At 43.9% G+C, this 14322-nt stretch overlaps 1 protein-coding gene across 5 annotated transcripts in view; it reads right to left on the bottom strand.

Annotated features, from left to right (window-relative positions):
- GBF1 (golgi brefeldin A resistant guanine nucleotide exchange factor 1) overlaps positions 1-14322 on the bottom strand; it is a 125877-nt gene that overhangs the window by 24743 nt on the left and 86812 nt on the right. For all 5 annotated transcript variants that reach the window (XM_075533747.1, XM_075533743.1, XM_075533744.1 and 2 more), the window contains exons 4-6: positions 7292-7423; positions 834-952; positions 219-327 (exon numbers count right to left, since the gene is read on the bottom strand). In XM_075533747.1, coding sequence (XP_075389862.1) covers positions 219-327; positions 834-952; positions 7292-7423 — 360 coding nt within the window. The remainder of the gene's footprint in view (positions 1-218; positions 328-833; positions 953-7291; positions 7424-14322) is intronic.

Raw genomic sequence — 14322 nt, 5'->3', positions numbered from 1 at the left:
CATCTAGAATCCATCCCACCTCCTTCCCTGGCACCATGGGTTGAGGTCTCCAGTCTAGTCTTCACAACAGTCAAGGACAAAATTCTCAACATCCATGACCCTGCCAAGTAGGTGATGCAGGAAATCATGCTCTTTGAGGCTCAGAAACAACATCCTGTGTTCACACTTATGGACACTGGTGATAGGTGTGATGGAGGTGAGGCGATGCAAGCACGTACCACTGAGCCTCATTTCAAAGCAGATCCGGAAGCAAGACTGCATAATCTCACACACAGATTCATTGGTGAGGTGGGCACCCACGGGAGTCAGTAGCAGAGTCCGCAGAACCTACCATGCAGAACGGGGAGATACCGTGGTAAATGGGTAGGTGGGTGGGTTGGGGCAAGGAAGAGGCACATGGGCGGGAGAGAGGTTCTAGGCTTTATTTTCTCTAGGCTCCCAGGGAAGCAGCAGTCAAGGTGAATGCTTCAGTTGGGCAGAGAGGTTTCCCAGGACTACCTGAGGAGCTACTTCTTTACTGTGCATGACCCTGTCATGGTTCAAAATTCCTTCCAGGCCTGTAGCCCAGGAGCTTAACAGATGGACGGAGCAAATACAGTCTTTGAGGCACAAGTGTATTAAGGGCATCCAGTATTTGATATCATTCAAGTTTTTAATTATTTTCCTTAGAAAAAGCTTTTACTTTTGAGTACCTGAGCTGCTTGTTTGGAAACAGTCGCTTGCTAAGCCCCACTGGAGTCAAACACAGCTCCGGTTGCTGGCTGACAGGGGCAAGCAGAGCTGGTGGTACCCGCTCCTGGCCATTAGCCTGACTGCTCTTTCCCTCCACTTACCTGGAGGATTTTCATCAGGACAACCTCATCGCTGGCAGGATCTGTGCCCACAAAGCGGGCATGGGTGACAGCATCTGCCATATTCTCCATGCCTTCTGCTGTGCCCTCATGAATGGGATCTGCTCCAGGGGAAAAAAAAAGATTAAGTGTGGAGAAGCGGGCGAGGGCGAGAGCGCGAGAGAGCACAAGGCATCCGCGCGAGGGACCGCTTTGCAAGCCTTTGGTTTTCATCTAATACCCTAAGCAACTTGAGAACGTTTGCCCTAAATGGGCAAAAGTTTAGTGAGCTTTTCTGCACAAAGTCCACTGTGTGGAACAGTGGATCTCCACGTAAGCAGGAGTGAGAATCATTTGGAATTTTTGTTAGATGAAAAATTGCTGAGCTTCACTTGCAGAGTTTTTGAATTAGGAGATCTGGAGAATTTGCATTTCTAAGAAGATCCTGGGTGAATGAATGTTGCTGATTGGGGGACCCCACTTTGGGAATTACTGGTGAAAAGCTACTCATTTCTTGAAGAAAAGGCCTGGAGTTATGAGTTTGGGCCCTGAGAAAACCAGAACTTTGAATGCCAAGGTTGCAGCCTTTCTTTTTGTCTTTCAACACATCTTCTCTCCCTGGTTGCTTCTGGACTTTTGTGCAAGTGAGATAGAGAAGGTAGGTAGGTAGGTGAGCCAAGGGAAAGGGCAATCACTGCTGCCAGTCCCCCCAGTGGTGCCTCAGTACAGATGCTCAGGGAGCAGTGCCTCTCTGGCTTCACTCTTTTTAAAACAATAGGACACTGAACAAGAACCCAGCTGCACTCAACTGGTGTATTAGGAGGGAAACAAAGCAAACCAAACTGGAGCTGGCTAACTGGAGAGTGGAAGAGTGTGACGAAGAAAAGGGGCAAACTGGGGGCCAGACAACGAGCACAAATGCGGGCCGGGTGTGTGTGTGTGGTGGGGTGTGTGTGTGTGTGTGTGTGTGTGTGTGTGTGCGTGTGCGCGCGCGCTCCCTTTCTGGTGCTGGATCCAAGGAGCAGCCGAAGATGCTTTCCTCAAGGCCTAAGAGGTTCCTACAGAACTCTCTGGGTTGTGGGGCTCCTGCCCCAGAATCTGCTCTGAAGGATCTTTTTCACTACTGTTCGGTCCTGAAAATGAATCAGAAGTAGGCAAAAAGACAGGGCACGATAAAGTATTAAGAGTGATAACGAACAAGTAAATGTGGTGAAGAAAGCTGATGGTGCCCGGCTATCAAAAGAGATAGTGACTGGGGTCTTAAAGGCTTGAAGATAAACAAGCGGCCATCTAGCTCAGAAGCAACAAAGTCCACATGGAAGAACACACCAGCCTGTGTGATCGAGTGGTCCCAAAGGGATCAGTTACCAGGCATCAAAGAACAAAAAATCATATCATTGACTGCACACCTCCATGATAGGATCGCTGAAGACAAATGGGTGCATAAGCAAATGTGGTGAAGAAAGCTGATGGTGCCCGGCTATCAAAAGAGATAGTGTCTGGGGTCTTAAAGGCTTGAAGGTGAACAAGCGGCCATCAAGCTCAGAAGCAAAAAAGCCCACATGGAAGAAGTACACCGGCCAGTGCGATCACGAGGTGCCCAAGGGACCAGGTATAAGGCATCATGCAAAAAAAAAAAGATATAAGTGTGTGTATGTGTATATATGTGTATATGTATATATGTATGTGTATATATGTATATATATATCATATTAAATGAAGGGGGACGTGCAGAGTGGAGACCCAAGGCCCAAGTGTCGGCCAATGGAGATCCCCTCATAGAGGGGTTTAGGAGAGGAGATGGGTTAATTAGGGTGTGAGGTAGTATCGATGAAGAACACAGCTTTCCCCCAGATCCTGGAAGCTTCCTCCCCCCAACTACCATGATCCGAATTCTACCTTGCAGGGCTGGATAGGACAGAGGCTGTACACTGGTACATATGAGGGTTGGAGGTACAGGGAATCCAGGGTGGATGATACCTTCAGGACCAAGGGTGTGAGGGACGATGCTGGGAGAGTGGAGGGTGAGTGGGTTGGAAAGGGGGAACTGATTACAAGGATCCACATGTGACCTCTTCCCTGGGAGAGGGACAGCAGAGAAGGGGGGAAGGGAGACTCCGGATAGGGCAAGATATGACAAAATAACGAGGTATAAATTACCAAGGGCATATGAGGGAGGGGGGAGTGGGGAGGGAGGGGGGGGGGAAAGAGGACCTGATGCAAGGGGCTTAAGTGGAGAGCAAATGCCTTGAGAATGATTGGGGCAGGGAATGTATGGATGTGCTTTATACAATCGATGTATGTATATGTATGGATTGTGGTAAGAGTTGTTTGAGTCCCTAATAAAATGTAAAAGAAGAAAAGAGAAAAAAATGATTGGGGCAAAGACTGTACAGATGTGCTTTATACAATTGATGTATGTATATGTATGAACTGTGAAAAGAATTGTATCAGCCCCAATAAATTGTTTTAAAAAAAAAAAAGAGTGATAACGTTGCTCCAAAGGTGGCATGATGCAGGACAGAAGCCCCTTTCAGGCTGAAGGGATAGGAGGTAGAAGAAACTCTTACCACTTTCTTCCTTGGCACTGGAAATTAATGGAGTTTCTGAGCCCAAAGCTCAAGGGATGATCAATAAACCAGAGCGTGGCATGCACAACAATGAGCCACAAATGTTGTGTTAGTCGTGAGTGGTTTTCATTTTTCTCTCTGTCATGACAACTTGTCAAATACTGTATCACTCATGGCAGTCTTCCCTCCACTCAGTACCAGGAGTGGCTACTCTTGAGGTCACGAAGGAGTCAGTCAATTTCTCGATGACTGATTAGAGTAAAATAGTGTGACTCAGCTTTTGCATCATCCCAATTTTCTGTGTTTTTTTCCAGTTAACACAGAAAATTCTATACTCTTAAGGCCTTTGCCTGAGTTCTTTCTCATAGCTCTGCCCCTACTCAAGACTCTAGGGCCCTTCCACAGGATCCTGGTTCTTTTCAGAAGGAACTGGCAGTCTCATTCCTATCGTACAGTGCTTCTGGGGGGGTCAACTTCTGCCTCTCTCTTGTAAAACTGCTGTATGCTCTAACTCAGTGGTTCTCAACCTTCCTCATGCTGCAACCCTTTCATACAGTTCTTCATGTTGTGGTGACCCCCCAACCATAAAATGATTTTCGTTGCTACTTCATAGCTGTAATTTTGCTACTGTTATGAATCGGGTGACCCTTGTGAAAAGGTTGTTCAATCCCTTTGTCTCCAAAGGGGGTTGCGACCACAGGTTAAGAATCACTGGCCTAACTGATCTCTTCAGAGCGGTGTATACTGTGAACTTGAGGTAGCAAGCGTAATTTTCTAAAAAGGCATGTCACAATCATAACAGGCAGAGCCTGCCAGAAGGCTGGCAATCAGGAGCACAAATCTTGGTCCAGAAGCTGGATGGGGCCAAACAAAAGGTAGGACTTAAAATGATCCCAGAAGCCTTGGGTCACAGAACGGGAAGGTGGGGAGGAGGGTGTTTGTTCTGAAAAGTATAGCCTCAACAAAGGAGTGTTTGGTTTGGGCCCACTTAGCATTTCTGGTTTCCCCAAGATCTCTTCCTCAAAATGTCTCCTCTCCAGGTCACTCTGGAACAGACTGCATAGGAATCTGCTGGTCTTCTCTCCTCTGCCTTTGGGCTTTCATACACTCCTTCCTGCCCCTTCTCATGCCCACTGCAATCACCACCTCCAGCATTCTCCTTTCTCCCCACAGGAAACCACAAGACCAGCTGGCCTGAGGTCTCCAATAACTAGCCTGTCTGCCAAGTCCCCAGAAGGGACAGGAACAGGGGAGCAGAGAGAAAGGGCACCTAGTGGGCAGATGCTGGAGGCTGTGAAGAGAGATGACCTGCAGGTGGTGCTCAGGGCAAGGCTGGGACTAGCTGGGTCTGATTTTGCTTAGGAAACGTGTGAAGCTGGAAGGTGGGTGCCTGGAGAGACTGACACATCTATTTGTAACCTAGCTGACACCCAGGATTCCTGCTCAAGAAACTGAATGTTTCAGCTATGTAAAGCTGACTTTCTAGAAAAGATTAAACATTTTTCTTGCTTTGAACTTATGCCCATTTCTCTCTCTGGGTAGTTACAGCCTGAGCTTCATCATGTTTTGTTCCCCGACTTAGAAACAAAGACAGCTAGCTGCCTGTTGTCTATTTCTTCGCTCCTGCACATGGGCTGGCAATAAGGCAAAAAGAACCCGGGAGCCTAATGATGAGACCAACTGAAAAGGAATCCAAAAGAGACACCATACACAAAATCAGAGGGAAGTAACATACGAGGTACAGTATTTGGGCTACTTTGAGAGAGAATATTTGTTAATACTAACTCAAACTAAAAGTTGATAGAGCTCCTATAAACTGCTAAGAAAAACAAAAACAGCTCCATTTAAAAAAATGGGCAGAGGAGAGAAAACTCAAATGTCAAATGTTTGGGGAAATAAAAACAATATGCCAGTTTTTACACACCAAATTGGCATAAATAAAGAACAATGGTGGTATTCAATGCTGGTGCTTGGTGGAGAAAGGCACTTTCTCACACACTGTCAGTGTGAGGGTCAAATGGTGTAACCTTTTGGGAAGACAACCTGGTAGGACCTATGAACATGTAACATGCATGTAGCATTCAATCCAGAAACCCCAAGGATGGGAATCTGTTGTACAAAGTGAAAATGAGTAAATAAGGACACATGAACAAGGATGCTTATTTTAGCATTATTTAAAACAGCTCCCAATTGGGGCTATGATTGAATATTATATCTGTACTATGGGAATTATACTTAAAAGAATAAGTCAGATGGATAATTATATCAGGTACATCTAAGTTACTACTATCAGTGAAAAATGCATGGCGTACAATTCTATTTCTAATGTCTTTTTAAAAGAAAGGGTATACTTGCATATATTTATATATGAAAGGACTTGTGGAAAAACTCTGTTCACTTTCAATTCCATTTTCCCATAACTTTGTGAAGCCCCTCTGTCACATCAGGGTGTTAACACTATCTCAGGTAGAGGGAGAAACACTCAGAAATATAGAGGAGAGACTATTAACTTTTATTTTAGACATTTCCTTATTTTGTCTGCTTCCAATAAGCATGCATTATATTTTTAAAATATCTTTTAAAATGAAGCCAATATAAATAGTGACCGGGGTCTCAAAAGCTCATGAACAGCCATCTTAGGTGCAACTACTGGTGTCTCCCCATTGGAGGAAAGACGATTGACGAAAATCGATAGATATATGGAAAAGATTAGTCCAAAGGACTAATGAATCATGGAAACATCAGTCTCTACAACTATGAGACCACCCAGAAGAACTGGATGTTGCCTGGCTATTACTATAAACTACTCTGAAAAGGATCACACTGGATGGGTTCTGGACAGAGTGGGAGGAAAATGTGGCCTAGAATTCATAATCATCAAAGAGAACAGGCTGTTAGAGACTGGTGGGACATCCAAAACGGAGGCCCTTAGTCATCCCCTTCAGGTCTGGAACTGAACTCAACCCCGTTTTTGAATAATCAACTTTTTAAGATCAAAAGAACTGCTTTTACTCAAGGACAAGTTCATAGGATTAGTAAAGAATGAGGAATGAAAACAGGAAATGGGATTGGTGATGATACATTGAGGGAATTGCAATGGATGAATTGAAACAAAATGTGTATAAAGCATTGAATACAAAATTAATGATCTGCTCTGTAAACCTTCACTTACTTCAGAATAAAAAGTTAAAAAATAAAACCAAATCAACAAAACCTCCAAGAACCTCACACCCTGAGCTCTCCAGGGCCCCAGCCCTCCAAACCTCCAAGGGTTGGTTAGAGGAACTAGAGCAGAACCCCAGGGAAACCTCCCTCCCTTCCTTCCCGTGCAAAACAACCTTACTCAATTAGCACAGTGAGTAGTCAATAACAAACATTTCTATTCTAAAGGAAAGAGATGGCTGGAAAAAAACTTTTTTTCTTTTTTAAAAATAGTTTTATTGGCATATGCTTCACATATTATACGATTTAATTCTTCAATAATATTAAGATTTGCGCAATCGCCACCACAATCAATTTCAGAACACTTTCTTATCATATTCTTTGTTAGCTCCTCACACCCACCCTTCATCCTCTCTTGTCATGCCTATATCAAGTTAATGTCTCTATAGATCTACCTAGATTAAAAAAAATTGTTTTACTGGGGGCTCATACAACTCTTATCACAATCCACACATCCATCCATTGTGTCAAGCACATCTGTACATTTGTTGCCCTCACCATTCTCAAGCTTTCTACTTGAGCCCTTGGTATCAGCTCTTTATTTTTACCCCTCCTGGAAAAACCTTCTTAGTATCACTAGCTCACTGCCTGGGGCCTGGTCCCTCCTCACCTCCCAAAGAGGCAGGAGATGAACTGCTGTGATCACCCAAGAACAGCCTGAGCGCTTACCTATGAGGGCGTAGGACAGGAACTTGCTGACAGAGGTGAGCGCCAGTCCAGTGATGGGGCCAGTGGTATCTTCAGAGCGAATCACTTCCAGGAATGGACGAAGGAACACATTGGGCTCAATTTCTGAGAGTTCTGCAAGAAAAGAAAACAATAATGAAGAAATGTCATCTGACCGAAAAAAACCAATCCCCAAACCAAAAACTGAATCCTAGAAAAAGGCCCTGCTTTTTTGAGCCATGAGGCTAGAAGCCTTGGTCAATCTCTTTCCCTTTGGATTACCTTGAATCAACTCCTGGACACTGTCATTATTTTACATGGAAATTTTATTTGTATGCAGCTTTTAAAGACAAAGGAATTTAAAGCAAGCAAAAGATCAAACCTTCCATATAACAAAGACTAAACCCAAATTTAAAAAAAAACCAACAAACAACTCTACAACACTGTTATCAATGTTTTAATATATTATTTAATATCACTAAATACTGTCAGTCAGTTTTCCATGTCCATTTCAGGAGGATATGCTTACACCCCTATCTTCTCCAGTGAAACGTTAAGCTGCATCTTCTGCCCTACTGGGTACCGCCAGTGTGGCCACAGAGATCGTCATGTCTTGCTGTCATGGAAGGTTACTACTCTTAGAGGAAGAACATACTTATGTAAGAGGAGGGGTGGGGAAAATCTTGAGGTTTATGGTCCCTTGTTAAAAACTGTACAGTCCTTTATCCACAAAAGGGAGTTTGTAATCTTGGAAGGTCCTAATCATTTTCCCGTTCCACTTCCTGCCTAGAGCAAGCACAGAGTTACTTGCCCTGAGGAAAAGAGGTATTTCATCCCTATTTTTTAATTTTTACTCTTAAGGTATCATTGTTGATACCTTATTGTTTTTTTTAATCTTTTTATTGGGGCTCATAAGGCTCTTATCACAATCTGTACATACATCAATTGAGCAAAGCACCCTTATACATTCGTTGCACTCGTCACTCTCATAATTCACCTTCCAATTGGGTTCCTGGAATCAGCTCGGTTTCCCTTTTTTTTCCCCCATCCCCCTCCCTCCCCGATCCCACCCCTGGTCCCTTGATAGTTTATAAATAATTATTATATCTTATCTTATTCATCCCTATTTTACAGATGAAGAAAATGAAGTCAGATAAGATACATGACTGGTTAAGAAGAGGCAAGAGCTTCCCAGACTTTATGATTCTAAAACTTGTAAAACCTCTACATCTCTTTTACCTAATTGCCAACACACACAGCTGAACTTCACTCCAGGTCTATGAATCCTAGAACAGAGATGAATGTGTTTCTAGATTCTGCTGTGTATTCTTTGTCAGAGACCCAACTCCTAGCCAACCCAAACCCACTGCCATGGAGTCCATTCCCATTAACAGCGACTCTAAGGAACAGAGCGAACTTGCCTCTCCTACAGGGTTTCCAAGGCTATCCGAGTTTATGACTGCACAGTTTTCTTCTGCAGAGCAGCTAGTGGGGTCAAACTCTCAATCCTTTGGTTAGTAGCCAAGTGCTTTAGCCATTGGGCCACCAGGGCTCCCCCATATCCTTAAGTATGGTTCTACTGCCACTGAGTCGATTCTGACTCATAGCAACCTTAGAGACAGAGTAGAACTGCTCCTGTGGGATTCTGAGACTGTTAACTCTTTATAGGAGTAGAAGGCCTTGACTTTATGCTGAGGAATAGCTGGTGCTTTTGAACTGCTGACACAGCTCCCTCAGAGGCTCCCAAAGTAGTCCAGAAAGGATTATGCTCTGATCAAGCTACTCCCCCTTTATAAACAAAAGGAAGCAGGGTTTCCAAAGCATGTTCATTTTCATGCAAATTCAGGGAGCTGCCTACTCAATTCTTACCACCTCCCTCTCAGGGTAAACATTCCCTGGGCCGGCTGCTCATCAGATTAATGCTTTAATTAATTGGCAGATTGGGTAGCATTTTCCAAGCTTGTCTATATTGTGATCACATCAGCTGTATAAAACCTGCTTCTCATCCCCCAGCGACTCCCACCTAGAGATGTACAATTTGCAGGAAAAAACCTTTGTATGTATATGGGGGATAACGGGGAAGATGGAGGTTGAGATATATGGAAGAGAAAGGTTTAATGAAAACAGAATGTATACAATACTTAATGTAAAGTTATACAGTCTTGCTGCTTGCTTTAAGAACAACAAAATTATGTGTCATTTTATAAAATGATCATGTTTAAAATATTTTATGATATAAAATCTAGGTGGCAAACAAAAATCATTGTTTTGGGGTAGGACGAGGAATTGATTTTCTGAGTTTTCACTGAGTCCCCACAACTATACTTGCTTCCTCTCTTCCTTCATGGTGAAAGGGTGTAATTGCAACCAGGGTCAACATCACCTCTCCCTTTTTTAAACCAACAATGACTGCTACCAAAAATGTAAGTGGTTCAAACCGCTTTGCAGGAGAAAGTTGAGGCTGTCTATTCTCAGAGAGACTTACAGGGCTCCTATGAATTAGAAATGACTCGATGGCAGTGAGTTGATGATCTATGGAAACTGGAAGGGATGGAATCATGGTACATAAAGCTAACTTTCCCAAGAGTTTGGTCTAGGCAAAAGCGGAGCTTGCTTTCTAGGCTCAGCTGCTGGTTTTCAGGAACATCAGAGGCACTCGAACCAAACAATCATGGGTTGGGGTTGGAGTGCTCCTAGAAGGGCATCACTAACAAGGCCATTTCTGATATGAGGTCTCTGTCTCTGTGAACTAGGCCTGGTGGCTCTGTAGATTAGGTGTAGGGCTGCTCACCACAAGGGCAGCAGTTCAAACCCACCAGCCACTCCTCAGGGGACAGATACAGCTGTGTGTGGTTGGTGTTAGGTGAGCACCACAGGGATTCACGGATCACACTTTGAGGCGACATTTTCCTAGACAACCCACTGCCACAAGTCAGTTCCTTCTCAGAACAACCCTAAAGGTCAGAGTAGAGCTGCTCCATAGGATCTCTGAGGCTATAACTCTTTATGGAAAAATACTGCCTTATTTTCTCTAGTAGAGAGGCTGGTGGGTTTGAACCGCTGACTTTTCTGGTCAGTAACCCAACACTTTATCCGCTGCACCACAAGGGCTCCATTTTTAAGGCAGTCCTCTAGAAAAAGAAGTCCTAATTATTAACCAACCGTCTAGAAAAGTCTCTATGTCCTGGAATATTATAGTTAATGCAATCCCTAAAAATAATTTACAAATGAGATAACTAAGATGTAGGGAGGTTAAGTCATTTGTATAATGCCACATAACCAGGCTGCATTGACACCAGAACTATAAGTTATGAGTACCAGGTAAAAACATGGACTTTCAAGTAAGGTTAAAAATCCCAGTTCTGTAACTTAGTAGCTGTGTGACCTGAGTTACTACATTTTCCTAAGTTTTTATCACCTGTAAAATGGACATTAGATAAGTACAATAAATTAAATTGAAAAATAAAAATTAACAGCAACTACATTTATTGTGTATGCAAATGCACAAGGGAGTTTCAGAAAATCCATGGAAAAATATAATTAGGAGATAATGGAAGCCGTTCCTATGTGCTATGGGCTGTGGGAAGCCCTTTACAAAGTCCCCTTTAACGAATGTAAACACTTGGCACAATGCATGAAATATGTGCAAAATAAGGAGCTAGTTTTTTAGCTCTGGAGTCCCAGTTCAGTCTCGTTCCTAAGATTTAAGAAAAACAATTCACTTTGATTATTTAAATTTTAGAGTTTAAAAGTTAAGGATAAATGCCAAGATAACTGGTAGTTGAAATAGATTATGCCATTTGCAATACCTCTTCATTTCTGGGGACTTTAGGTTTCTCCAAAGTATGTGAGTGTCAGAGGAAGGAACAGATTTCCTTTAGAAAATGAATGATTGAAATAACCATTATCTATTACATGAGATGATGATGATAGAAGCAACCATTTATTATTATTTTTATTCCTTATATTAATTATTTAATTTCAATGTTATTGGTTTTTAATTAATAAATATTTTTATTGGGGTTCATACAACTCTTATCACAATCCATACATACATCAATTGAGCAAAGCACCCGTATACATTGGTTGTCCTCATCATTCTCAAAATTCGCCTTCCACTTGGGTTCCTGGAATCAGCTAATTTTCCTTTTTTCCCTCCCCCTCCCTCCCTGCTCACCCCTCCCTCATGAACCCTTAATAATTTATAAATTATTATTTTATCTTATCTTACACTGCCCAGCATCTCCCCTCACCCACCTTCTTGTTGCCCATCCCCCAGAGAGGAGGTTACATGTAGATCCCTGAGATCGGTTCCCCCTTTCTACACCCACTTTCCTCCCAGTGTCGCCACTCTCACCACTGGTCCTGAGGGGTTCATCCGTCCTAGATTCCCTGTGTTTCCAGATCCCTACTTCACCGCTGTGCATCCTCTGGTCTAACCAGGTCCGCAAGGTAGAATTGGAATCATGATAATTGGGGGGGAGGAAGCGTTCAAGAACTAGAGGGAGGTTTTGAGTTTCATTGTTGCTACACTGAACCCTGAGTGACTTATCTCCTCCCCACTACCCCTCTGCAAGGGATGTGCAGCTGGGTCCCCATCACGCACTCCCCTCATTCATGGTGATGTGATCCCCCCCACCTTTGTTGTTTGAAACCTGATCCCCTCAGCCCTTCATGATCACACATGTTGGTGTGCTGCTTCCATGTGGGCTTTGTTGCTTCTGGGCTAGATGGCCGCTTGTTTACTTTCAAGACTTTAAGTCCCTAGACGCTGTATCTCTCTCAATAGCCAGGCATCATCAGCCTTCTTCACCACACTTACTTATGCACACATTCGTCTTCAGCGTTTATGTGAGGAAGGTGATCACACAATGATGGTTTTTGTTCTTTGGTGTCTGCTACCTGGTCCGTTCAACACCTTGTATTCACTTAGGCTGTGTGCTTCTTCTCTGTGGGCTTAGCTGCTTCCGAGCTAGATGGCCGCTTGTTTGCCTTCAAGCCTTTAAGACCTCAGATGCTTTATCTTTTTGATAGCCGGGCACCATCAGCTTTCTTCACCACGTTTGCTTATGCACACGTCTGTCTTCAGTGATCATGTCGGGAAGGTGGGTATCATGGAATGACCGTTTAGCTGAGCAAGGTGCTATTGTATTGAGGGAGTCTGCGTGAGGAGGCCCAATGTCCACTTGCTACCCTACTATTGAATCTATAAATATATGCACATAGGTCTATTTCCCCCAAATCATAAATATATTTATATATGTACATGTTTCTATTTAGGCTTCTATGTATGCCCTTTACTTTCCACTCCTTTCCTCTATTTCCTTACGCTTTCCTCCTGTCCCACTACCATGTTCAGCCTTCATTCTGGTTTCAGTAACTCCTCTCAGTTACCTTGCCCTTGGTCACTCCCTACCAGTCCCCCCATCCCCTCCTTGGCACTGGTTTTGAACCACTCACTTTTCCCTTGTCCCTGTGTTGGCCAACACCTCCTCCCTTCCCCTAATTCCCACACTCTGGTGTCCCTCTGGGACCGTTGGTCCCATTATTTTCTTCTCACATTGTTTTTTCCAGCCTATCTTATCTAGGTGGACCCGCATATATAGTAATATGTGCATACAAATGCAGATGGTTTTGACAGCACCCAAGTGGCACATAAGAACATGGCATCGACAGCAGCAACACCGACACGCTGACAGACAAAAATGCCACTGACATACAAAATTTTAAAGAAAAAACAAAAGTACAGCAAAAAAAAAAAATTCTGCTAGTAGTTCGAGGTCTGTTTGTTTGCCTTTAGGAGTGTTTTCCGGATGAGTCTGGTGAGATACCACGTCCTGGCCCCAAAGTCCATCCTTTATACTCCCTCGGGATCTCCTTGCTCTGCTTCCCCTGCTGCTCCATTGCACGCCCCCAGTGTTTGCCTCAGTGTGGTGGGGTCAGCTCAGTCCCACAACCCCCACTGTGTCTCAAGTGCTTATCCCGTGTAGGGCCATGGGTTGATGCAGGATGTTGCATCTCACTGTGGGGCCAGCTGTATGGTTCTCTCTGAACAACGGGCCCGTCGAGCCGGGCTATCGTCCTCTGTGCTTGGTGGGCCCAGGTGTGCTCTGCTCTGTTCTTCCTCTTTCCTTTGCTTCAGCTTCCTTCTGGGTGTGGTGTGGTAGGTCAGTTCCTTTCCCACACCAGACGATCTATTTTCATTTTGTGGTACTCCCTTCAATTGTGGGGGTCGGGCTAATTCTGGATGGGGCCCCATTTATTATTTTGCACAATTCTGTGTGCTAATCACTATACATACCTTCTCTCCTCATGATTAAGATCATACAACTCGCAAATGGTGGAAGACAAATTCAAGTCCATCTGACTCTAAAAGCTGTGCTTCTAGCCATTCAAGACACTACTGGTTCCACTAAAGCCAGTGCAGAAAGAGGTGTGGTGTATTACACCTCCCAGCTTGGCCTCCAGAAAACTGAGATCCATTGTCTGGATCGCCTTCAGCAGAGCAAAAAGAGCCGTTGGAACTCTCCAGGGGAGAGGTGCCCTGATGCTGCCCATAGTAAGCAGGCTGAGTAATTTCACAACCAAGGAGATATCTGACACTCCAATCAAGCAGCCAAAATTCCCACCCTGGAAGGCTATCAACCTCAAGGCACAAACAGTCCAGTAAACAGAGAGTGCAGATCAGGTGGAGGGGTGCTCTGAAGGTGACTGGTTCATGTTCTAAGACAGGAAGAAAAAGGAAAGAAAAGATAGATATATAGTGAGAGACAGAGAAAAGAATGGGTATACAAGGAAGGGAAATTCCACTCCCTCTTGGGGAAAGAGCACTTGGGATCCTTCTAGGACAAGGCCACCTGCTTCTAAAATCATATTCAGGTCTACCTCCTGATCAGTCAGTGATGGTTAACAATGAAAAGAATAGTTAAATGATTTCTGGAGATGTCCCTGGGTCACTTCAAGCCCAAGAAAAATGAAGTCTTTAGGAGATGTTTTAGCAGTGTTCTGCACATACTCTTGTCCACCACCCATGA

This window comes from Tenrec ecaudatus, chromosome 16 (assembly GCF_050624435.1).
Source record: "Tenrec ecaudatus isolate mTenEca1 chromosome 16, mTenEca1.hap1, whole genome shotgun sequence".
Lineage (NCBI taxonomy): Eukaryota > Metazoa > Chordata > Mammalia > Afrosoricida > Tenrecidae > Tenrec > Tenrec ecaudatus.
Note: the sequence above shows the minus strand (reverse complement) of the source record. Positions and strands in the feature narration are given on the sequence as shown.